Raw genomic sequence first — 11,564 nt, forward strand, 5'->3', positions numbered from 1 at the left:
TGTTAAATGCTACTACTTTCACTTTCAGTGCTTTATTCTTCAACTTTTTCGCGTATAATAAGGTAAGAAATATACATATATCAAAACAACCATTAACAACTATATATATATATATATAATTGACAGTTGAATTAGAATAAGCTGGCTTTCAAATTAAACAACTAAAATGAGGCAATTATGAAACACGCTGAACAAAAAACTAAGAAATACTATGGAAGATACAATTGAGGAAGGATAATTAAAAAATGATATATCTTGTTTTTCATTAATTACAAGATACATGAAATTATTTTAAAATATTCCAGATGTTTTAATTAAAATTCATCATCATTGTCGTCCAAGTCCCATTCGGAAGTTTCAACTGGGCCAGGATCCTGGTCAAAATCGACCTGTATATCATATTGGTAATCCGTATCACCTGGTTTTTTTCTGTTCATTTCAAATGTCTGATCCATTATCTCTTTCTTCCTTTTCAATGATTCATCATCAAGTTTATTAAGATCTTCTTCGGGGTTAACAGAAAATTCTGTTTCAACTACATTCAAACTTAGATCTAGGACATTGCCTTTCATGTTTTCTTGGATTATTCGCAATAACTTTTCTATTCTTACTGCTGGTACAGATTCCAAAAAATCTTTATGTCTGTCCTTGATATCCGCAGCCAATCGGCTAGCACTTGAATTTTTGAACATTCCTCTTACAGGCATAGTGCGCCTGTGAAGCTTTTTAGTCGTCAAGTCTTCGTACACCAAAACCAAAGCTGGGGATTTAAATCTCACACCAAGTTTTTTGGCGATATATTTTACGCTTTCACTTTCAGTCGACATTATGAATCAACACATATTCTGCTACCTCAGTAGTAAAATAAGCATGCCACTTTCAAACATTGCCATGGCTTGATAATTAAAAAGATAAATTCTTAACCCCGTGAAGTGTACATAGCTTTTATAACTTATAAGTTACAAATAATTATACGTCAGGCTTAATAAGTAATATAACGTTAGAAATCTGACGTACACTTCACTCAGTCACACTTACAACTATAACTTATAAGCGAAAGAATGTTATATATTTTGTTACCTTCTTTTGTCCGCAGAATATACCATAATATCTCACACATTTACTTTAGATTACTGAAATATCATTGAATATTTCAAAGTTTTTACGCCTGTTAAGCTTAACCGTAAACTACAACAATAAACTCTATAGTGTTAGTATACGGCTTTTCCCACCTGGAATGACTAAGTTAGCTGTATGTCAAACAATTCACTAGCTGAGAAACAAGTAAAAAAGAAGACATTATTTAAAATATATTAACAACTTATCAGTTTGTTTTGATATTCGTGAATCCAATATATATTATAAAAAGTAATAACTAGAAAAAAAAAGTGTCAGTTCTTAACAATTAAGTTCTCCGGGTAGAACGAACGGCCTTATGGGATAAACTGATGGCGGAGTATATGTATGATATTAAACTCAAAACGTTGCCCTGATTCTCAAGCCTGGGTAATATAGCAACTAGGTTTAGACAATTTATATATTCCACATCATTATTTTGAATCTATTTTAATAATGCTATAAACTTATTTTTGTTAAATGTATGAGTTAAACATCTTGAGTTAGAACTAGAAGTAGAACTTCTAAGTTCTAACTTTTACTAAATACTAGTACCAGAAGTTCAACTTACATTTTGTAAACATTTCATTTTCTACAAATTCTATTTGTAGGCTAAGTAACACTAACAGTAACAATACAGTACTGACATTAGTGGTAAATATTCAGTCTGTGTTACTGTTAGTTTGTTACTAAAGTAAATATTCAAATTACTGTGTTGGTAATGCTACTATTAGTGTTACTTGTTAATGTCAGATATTGTAAGTTGATTATAAAGTCTCGTTAGGTCTAGTATTTCGTAATAATATAAAGATAATCAAAAGTGTTATTAATGGGTTATTGCTTATAATAGTATTATGTGAAGACTGAAGCGACACCATTTAGTTATAACCTTTTTTTTTTAAAGTATAACACATTGTAATTTGGACAGATTGTAGGCCCATAATACTGCCCACCTTTTAAAGTTTTCTGTCTGTGGAATTTGGTATTTGTACAAGATTCACAGCATCATAATGTCAGGCTTGCAGTTGGATGCTAATAGTAGTACACAACGATAAACTGATACTGTAAGCCTAATTATATGCTGAATCAAATAAAAATCTTGTGCTTTTGCATTTGAATTGGAGTTGCCTTCCCTTTGTAAACTATATACCAACCATCATCTCTCATTTGTTTCAGTTTAATATATTATTGATAATGTTGATGAAATCCTTTTTTTAATTCACAAATGATTTTAAAATGCTCATAAAGGTAGATATTGTTGCGATAGCTCCTTTTAAAATTCTTATTCAGAAGGACTTGGACTCAAGTGTAAGAATCTTAGATCAATGACTTCACCAGAAGTACTTTAATAGTTAGACTTTGAGATCTTAAATTGTTTATCATGTTATGTACCCATATCTTGCAATGTTATGATTGACTAGAAATTAACCATTTAAAAAGTTTCATTAGTTCTGTGTGGCTATGTATGGTACACCATTTCTTGGTTTAAGAAATTTTATATAACAACAGCTTTAACTTTATGTGAGATGCTTCAGTGAATCATAATTTGAAACATGATAATTGTAGAAGAGTAAGTAAATAATAATATGAAGCTGGTACTTTTGGTTTAGTATTATATGATGTAATATTCTCTATTGAAGATTTTTATAAGTATTGAAACATCTTACAATACTAATATACACATGATCTATTAACACTGTGAGGGATTATTTTAAAAGTTAAAAGCATTTATTATAATGGATTTTGATTATAATAAGTGAATGATAATACATGTGGATTATCATAATTTGGATGGGAATAACCTTAACAGTGTCATGAAAGAAAAAGATCTTGGTATAATGGTTGATCAGTGTTTTAAACCATCCAAGCAGTGTGCTGTTGCTAGTGGTAGGGCAAATAGGATTTTAGGTTGTATCTAGAAAAATTTTGAATACAATTATAAAGAAATTATAATTTCATTGTATAGGTCACTAGTTAAACCACATTTGGAGTATTGTGTTTGGTCTTGGGCTCCTTACCTTTGGAAGGACCTTGTATTGTTGGAAAGGGTTACTAGAATGGTGCCTTGGATGGAGGGGTTGTCATATGAGGAGAGATTAATATCTCTGAAATTCTTTTCTCTTGAAAAAAGAAAAGCTGGGGAGATCTAGTTCAGTTGTTTAAAATTGTAAAGGGAATTGATAATGTTGATGTATCATCTTTTTTCATACTTAACAGTGAGAATAGTTAGGACTAGGGTACACACACACAAATTTTGGCAAGGTAGGAGTCATCTTCAGCTGAGACAGTTTTATTTTTCTAACAAGGTAGTTGACCTCGAATGGGTTGCCTTCGGATGTTGTGGAGGCAAAAGATTTAAGTGAGTTTAAAAGAAAGTTTGATAACTATATGAATGATAAGGGCTGGCTTTAAGATTATTTATTTAATAGTTTTGATTTAGTTTGGAAGATAGGACAGCCAAGATCGATCAATGTGACTCTTATTGGTATGTTATTAAAGAAATAAGAGAGCAGAAGCAACAGATTATGTAAAGGTTGTAGAAATTATGAAACTGTGACCTTTGAAGTAATGAAACTGTTTGAAGAAACTAATAAAGGAGAGAAAATATAGAATAGTCTGATATTCCAGTGTTTTGTTATATGTATGTATATGTGTGTGTGTATATATATATATATATATATATGTACATATGTAATTTAAAGAGAGCAAGGGACCTTTTAGGCTAACCTATAATATATATTTTGTATATGTATATAATTTAAGGACAACAATAATCCTATGGTCCATCCCATCCACTTTACTAATCTCTAAAATAGAAAAAAAACTCATAGCCAGTCCTATTCTTTTTAAAATTTATCAAGCTTTTCCTTAAACCCCTTCAAATTAACTGCATTTATCATATATGCAGGCAACCCATTCCAAATGCCAACCATCCTGTTAGAAAAATAAAATTTTCCTGGGTGAATATGATTCCCACTCTGCCAAAATATTTATATTTGTGTCCCCCTAGTTTTACCATTCTCACCATTAAATAATAAAAATAAAGATGATGTATAAACACTATCAATTCCCTTTACAAATTTAAACACTTTAATCAGATCCCCTCTAACTCTTCTTTTTTTAAGTGAAAACAATTTTGAAGATCTTAACTTATCCTTGTATAACAATATTTTCATCATGGTTATCAGCACAATAGCCCTCCTCTGAATCCTTTCCAACAATTCATTGTCTTTTCTAAGGAAAGAGGCCAAGACTGAATACCTTATTCTAAATGTGGCCTAACCAATGACTTGTACATTGGCATTATAACTTTGTTATTGTGCTGCAAGAAATTCAGTTTCCTATGTAAGTTGGCCTTCACGATGGTTTTAAAGTCTTTTTTTAAGACTACATTTTGTTTTTATCCACCATTGCTAAATACATAGGATTGGTGACTTGTCCTTAAAATGTGGAACTTGAACCAGTTATTGATGCTGAAACGTTTCAGTATCGAAAGGTTTGGTAATTGTGCCATACCTTCCCCAGTGATGTGGATTTTGAATATGAATTATTACACATCCAGTCCTTAAAGTCTCAGAATTAGTATTCCATTCACAATGGACAATAATAATATCATTAAGCAAAATGAATTGAAAATTTTTAATAACTGGACAGATTTGTCAGGTAATTATAACCCAACAAGATTTCCAACAGAAACCTTTGTAATACAATATACACATTGTATAATGTACCCATGAGCAATAAAACAAAAACTGGTTGAGCAATGATTACTTGCACTCATTTGTTCTCCAGAGTTGTGATCTCAACCATTTCCATATTTGAAATTAACACTAACTCTAAAATAGCATTGTCCTAGTAGCTTCCTTGTCCAATAGGTGAAGAAAACCATTCTGATTGGTTTCCAAAAACTTGTTTTTCTCATGGTTTTACACAAAAATTTCCCAATTTATATGCTTCAAATTAAAATCCCCCATAATTATAACCTTGTTCTCAGAAAGCTACTATAGGGGTGAACAATATGTCTACATCCTAAAGACTATAAAGTATAAAGGCAAGTGTACCTTGTACATTTTTGGACATAAAAATACTTGTGAATGTATTTTAGTTCAGAATTATAATTTTGCTATTTTTCTGATATCATTAATCAGTATAGAAACATTGTTTTCTTGTGAAGTATTAACCATAAAAGCTTTATTGTTATTCTGAAGCTATTTGCTTTGATCACAATATTATATAACAATATTGTAATTTTTGTATATTTTCATGGTTTCATTAAGTAAGTTGGATGAATGAAGTGTTTTGATGTTAATAATGTGTCTGCTATCTTTGGAGAAAAAATTGATGGACCACAAATTAAATAAGGTTCTAAAGATTATATATTTAATGTTTTAAAATTAAATTACAGGGATATTAGACTTTATGAAGACTAGAAATATAAACTTTATGCATTAAAGTGGAATAAAACTTGTTTATGCTGCTTTAGATTACTTTTAAACCATTAATTTCAGGTGTGCTATTTTTAAATACATGGAAAGATGAACTGTACAGTTTAAAGGACAAAAGTAAAGCAGCAGCTGTGAATTCTAAGTGAGAAAATCAAATTATTGAGAATATTAAAAAATAAGAAAATTTGATAGAATATTTACAACAAATCAGATTATCTATACAACTTCATCTATGCCACCAGCAGTGTTAGGACGTTTTTTTATGTAGTTATAAGTTTCACTGTTATAAATATTTTAACTAATTTTAATAATTACCAGAAGTTACAGAGTTTACTATTTACTTTACTTAGTAGTATAATTATTTTATTCATAATTTGCAAGTCATACTCTTGAATCCTGGAGCAAGTGTTTAGGTTATTTTACAAATGTGTTGTTTTTGTTTCAGAAAAGGCTGCATTATAAACATGTGGCCAATGCTACTTGATTACACACGTGATGACTGTAAGCGTATATTAAGAACATTAGGTAAATATAGTATAATTTTATTGTTTTTTCTAATGTTGATTATAATTATTTAAAAAGAGATGTGATTTCATGTCAGATTATAACATGCACTTAAAGCTAATAGAAAAGTGTTTTATATCTTGAATATTTATAATGCAATGGTAAGAGCAAAGTAAGCTTTTAAAGTTGGCTTATTTTTGCTTTTATGAATTTACAACAGTTAGAGGTTTTCTAGTGGCATGAGAGACATTGCTGGTGTTCAGATTATGTTGTTTTTTTTATTAAAATTAATTCTTGTAGAAAAATGTTTTGTCTTGAATATATTGCATCCAATGTCAATATATGTTGTTGATCATACACTGTTTGAAGATGCCCCACCCTCCTTTTATTGGCTGAAACATTGCAGTTTTAATAGCTTAAACGCATTTCCACTATAAAAAATGTATGCTGTTTATCATACATTGATTGAAGATTGCCCCTCCTATTGGCTGAAACAGTGCAGTTTTAGTAGCTTAAATCGTTTCCATTGTTAAACCAATCACAGTATTAAATTTAATCCCTCAGTGGGATCATCTCTTAATACTAAATGTTACTTCATTGATGCTCAAATAACATTATTATACATAGGATTTGTAAATATGATATAATCGTTGTACAAATAAAAATGTCAGTTTCTCTTTCACCAAAGTTATTCATTTTGAATTATTGTTATTATTAGGTTTATGTAATAAACTTGTAAGTGTCTTAATTACTTCACGAATTTCAGTCATAGTTATCAGGGCAAGATAAAGAGATTGAGCTACAGGCTGATTGTGACATTTAATGTTAGTAAGAGTAACACCTTGTCTTGAGAAATAAATAATCATTAAAAGTATCAACAATACCAGTAGGATCAGTAACAAAAGAATCCAAGTAATTATAAATACTTGTAATCTTAGTTTTACTTTTCCCGGTCCTACCCATTTGTTTAATAATCATTTGCTATGTATGATGAGAATCCCTGTCCTGAAAAACTTTATCAAAATACCTAGCTTTATAGTCAGCAACTTGATTCATCTGCTGGATGGAATGATGTAATACACTCAGTTGTTAAGTCTATCTGTGATCCCATTATTGACACCTTAACTGACAAATTTCCTAAAGTTCTTCAAATTTCTGAGATAATACCCATTTACAAAAGTAGTGATCCTGACTGACTGGGTAGAAAATTATCAGCTTGTATCTCTCATGTCTGAGTTTGCTCATGTTGTTGAGCTGAGCGCATTTTGTATAATCATATCTTCAAGGTTGTTCAGACCAGTAAGGTTCGAAATAATTCTCAGTTTAGTTTTAATAAACATAAGTATTGGAAAGTGTCTGCTGGCAATCACTACAAAGCTTATTAAGGCTTATGAGGTCACAAAATCTGTTTTGGTTTGTGGGCTATATATTGTCAAGGCTTTTGACAGTGTAAATTAAACAGTATTTCTTTATAATTGTGCTCATTATGGCTTATGTGACGATATTTATAATATTCTAAAAATGTATTTAAATAATAAGCAATGTTACAAATTTACAAATGAAGTTCCTTCTCAATAGTCTTCATTGTGGAGTTCCCCAAGGCTCAATCCATGGGCCCCTCTTGTTTATTACATATGTGAATGATTTACTTTCAGCATGTCCAAGTGGCACTTGTTATCTGCATGTTGATGATATGACTCCTATTACTGAGGCAAATACTCTTGCTGATTTTTAAAAAATTGGGAACAAAGTGTTGATGTCTGTTGAAGCTTGCCTGGCTTTGAATATTAGTAAATCTAGAGAACTGATAAATGAGGATTTGGTTTTAAATGGTATGCCACTGCCCAAGGTTGATTCCCTAAAGATTCTTGGAGTGATTATTTAAAGAAATCTTAGATGGGATGAACAAGTTGTAATGACTTCTAATAAACATGTGAGGGTGATTTATATCATGACAAGTTGTAGGAAGATTTTTTCCTGTAAGGTGCTCCATCAGATTTATTATGCCATTTTATTTTCTATAGTCAAATGACGTATTGTTTAAGTGTTTGGAGCTTAGACTTTGGTGCTTTAAGACCCATCTGGCTATTACAAAAGTGGGTTTTGAGGCTTATTCTGGGGCTTCCTGTGCAACTGTTATTAACAAATTCAAGGAATGTGGTCTTTTCACTATTTATCAGGCCTGTGCTTACCAATTCATCTGTGTTGCCAAAGATATCAGCATTTTAATCCTAATTTCAAACTGTTAATTCTTTTTGGAGAAAGTCCATATTCCTCTAGTCAGTGTTTCTGCTCTAAGTTCTAAGTATTTTTACAACTTGGCTCTTGTTATTTTAAATAGAAGACTGAAGCTAGATGTTTCAATCACCTCTAGTTTCAGGTCATTTAAATCAAAGGTTTCTAATTATTTTTTTCAAATATTTTTCTATATTTGAATTAATGATTGTGATTGTGTAAAAACTTTTTTGTATTTGGTTATTTATCCAATGTGACTAACTTTGTAAGTGAAGTAAGTAACTGCGGAGTACACAAATATTCATTTTGCTTCTGATTATAATTATTTATATATATATGTATTTTTTATTTTAGAATTGGAGGCTTATGCTTCAATTGTTTCAGCATTTAGAGCCCAAGGTGAGTTAACTAAGGAAAAGAAAAAAATGCTTCATGATTTGAGCTCATCATTAAGGTAAGTGAAGAATTTACTTTTTTGGTATTTTGTTTCTTATCTAAACAAAAGCTTTTCTCAATGAGTACAGTTTTATTAATTTAGATATTTAAATTTCTTACCATGGAACAAAAGAAAGAAATGATTTCCAAGTAATACCAAATTTGTCTTGTATAGATTTCTGTGATATTTCTGAACAGCATATATTCTGTTTGTTCTCATTTTCTAATAATATAATATACTCTTGGGGACTGAGTCTAGCATTAATGATTAATACTCTTCAGAATTAGGGATGGCTATGCACAAATAATTCTTGTATAGCTCTATGCTAAAATTTCAAATGAAACAAAGTTTATAGTTGAAATCTCATCTGTTTAATGTGATAATTTAATTACCCTTGCCTGGCAAAGGGTATTGCAATTGGGTCCATGTGTGTTTGTGTCTGTGTTTCTGCACGTGTATCTCAAAAACTAATAGAGACGTACAAAAATATTTTACACTACATGAAAAGTCAGTATACAACTGTCCTCCACAAATTTGGTTTGGATCCAGATTCTGGATCACTATGAAGAATTTTTTATAATGGGGAGTTAGGGCATTTTCGAGGTTTTTGGTTAACCCTATTGCCATGGGCATCCTTAACTGTGCATGTCACAAGGTTTTAGTGACTTATATTCAAAATTTTATTAAACTACTTTTTGTTTATGTTATACCAATTAGTATAGCCTAAAATCTTAGCTAATAATCCATATTTTAATAGTATATAAGTTTTAAGTTCTTAATTTTATAAGGCAGTATTTGAAAAAATCCTGAACTTCCTGTAGTGTGACACACGTGACAAATTTTCTCTAAGCATCTCCTCTTCTCTATTTTATCCACCACCCTTCCAATAAGTAAATTACTCCCTATAAAATCGTCATTGCTCAGACAAACCATAATTTTATAGCTGTCAATTCTGTTTGGTTGCATAGCTGTCAAATAGAAAATTAGCCCCTCTTGTCACACCCACCTGTCACATCCTCTCTTTCAGGATTTGTTAATAGTTCTCTCTTTCGTTTAATTCTGTATTATCTATGACCAATAGAAAGACAAGATTTTCATCTGTCAAATGACGTATTATATTATGTTCTAAACAGAGAATTGTCAATTTCACACTTAGTACAAGATTCATTCCCATGAGAAAGATAATGACTAGCTTGGATGAATTTGTAACGGCTCATGTTGTATAGTTAGAAAAACCAGAAAAATTGTGATAGTTAGGGGAAATTGTTTACTTTTTGCATGTTATTAATCTATGTTCTTTGGTGCATCATTTAATTAAATAAAAATTTAGTGCATTACTACCCATAGTGTAAAAAAAGTAGGGTTAAGTGTCGTTGACAATTGACAGCAAGAAAAAAAGAAAATATAGGCAAGTTCTTTGTTTCTTGTTTTTTAGGTTTATTATTTATTTATTATTGTAAAAGTAACTAAAATGTAAAAATCGGGATCTCTTTAGGTTAATTAAAGTTAGACTAGGTAAAACAAATAACAATATAATATAAATGTTTCACAAGGCACACACACAAGCAGCTCGTGGGTAATGTAATTAGATAGCGTAATGTGAGCTTCACCTTCCTCAAGTGATTTACAACTTATAATGGAGTGAATAGTAGTTAGACATGGTTCAAAGGACAATAAAACAATAAAATTTAATTCTAAGTAGATGTATACTGTTACGAACTTAGAGCTACTTAGGATAAACAAATGTAGTTTCATGTTACAATTTGAAGTTATTCTAGAAAGAAAAAAGGGTAATTTAGATGGGTTTTTTGAGGTTACGAGGTCAGTCAAATTGACGAACCTTGTATAGAGTTAAGGTAGAGAAAATAACATATAAAATATAAAGGTTTACTGAAAACAAACATTTGAAATGTATTTAGGAGGTTTTAGAGATTACACAAATAAAATTTTAGCTATTTGAGATGAAGAAAAGTATTTTTTATCTTAACATGAAAATCACTGCACACAGACTATTCAAAACAAATACTTTATATATTCACAAACAAAGTGATTTTTTGTATGTGAAAGACTTATAATGTTTACTGAAAGACTGTCAAATTTTGTGAAGATATACATACCATATTAAAAGTTAATAGTATCAAATCTATAAAGACTATATGAGTACAAAGAGATCACATGGTCGGTCAAATTGACCAAGCCCATGTTGAGATAGTTAATAACTGTAAATTGTGATCAGATTTGTACCAATTTTAATGGGCACAATAAATTTGAGACTCCTCACCACACTACAAAAAAATGATCCGGTTCATTGATTATTCTGGAACTAAGAAGGATTTTCCGAGTTTTCGAAGGTAAAATGTGATGTTATCCAATATAAATCCATGCAATCTTGAAAGGAGTGGCAGAGCGACGGTATGCAATCCTTCTGATTGTTTGTTTCTTATTTCTAGTTTTTGAAATTGCTAGTGTTGTCATTTAATTTTTTTATTCCATTTGAAACTTGTGAATTAAAATGTTGATAAAGTTATGTTGTTAAAAGTTAATAGTTTTCAATGGGGAGCTACTATTTTTATTTTATTAAATTTGATTGCAGACAAATGGTAGTATTAAAACATGTACAAAGATGCCTAAATAGATGGACTAAGGTATCTGAGATGCTTAACTCTCTCAACACGGGCTTAGCCAATTTGACCGACCTTGTGACCTCTTTGCACTTGTTTAAAGTCTTTATAGATTTAATACTTCTAACTTTCAATATAGTGTGTATATCTTCACAAAATTTGGCAGTCTTTCAGTTAATATTATAAGTATTTTTAAATGCATTTAAA

General features: G+C 30.4%; 2 protein-coding genes across 6 annotated transcripts in view; one reads left to right on the forward strand and one right to left on the reverse strand.

Moving 5' to 3' along the window:
• Nucleotides 1-56: 56 nt before the first annotated feature.
• Nucleotides 57-1,220, reverse strand: LOC106464359 (centrosomal protein of 19 kDa-like). The gene has a single exon (XM_013924499.2). The coding sequence runs from the start codon at nucleotides 825-827 to the stop codon at nucleotides 315-317; it is 513 nt and encodes a 170-aa protein (XP_013779953.1). The 5' UTR covers nucleotides 828-1,220; the 3' UTR covers nucleotides 57-314.
• A 225-nt stretch (nucleotides 1,221-1,445) lies between these two features.
• The window catches only part of LOC106464291 (BRCA2-interacting transcriptional repressor EMSY-like), a 51,833-nt gene continuing 41,714 nt past the window's right edge, over nucleotides 1,446-11,564 (forward strand). For all 5 annotated transcript variants that reach the window (XM_022392451.1, XM_022392457.1, XM_022392460.1 and 2 more), the window contains exons 1-3: nucleotides 1,446-1,506; nucleotides 6,007-6,086; nucleotides 8,655-8,754. In XM_022392451.1, coding sequence (XP_022248159.1) covers nucleotides 6,026-6,086; nucleotides 8,655-8,754 — 161 coding nt within the window. In that variant the 5' untranslated portion in view covers nucleotides 1,446-1,506; nucleotides 6,007-6,025. The remainder of the gene's footprint in view (nucleotides 1,507-6,006; nucleotides 6,087-8,654; nucleotides 8,755-11,564) is intronic.

This window comes from Limulus polyphemus, unplaced genomic scaffold (genome assembly GCF_000517525.1).
Source record: "Limulus polyphemus unplaced genomic scaffold, Limulus_polyphemus-2.1.2 Scaffold59, whole genome shotgun sequence".
Classification (NCBI taxonomy): domain Eukaryota; kingdom Metazoa; phylum Arthropoda; class Merostomata; order Xiphosura; family Limulidae; genus Limulus; species Limulus polyphemus.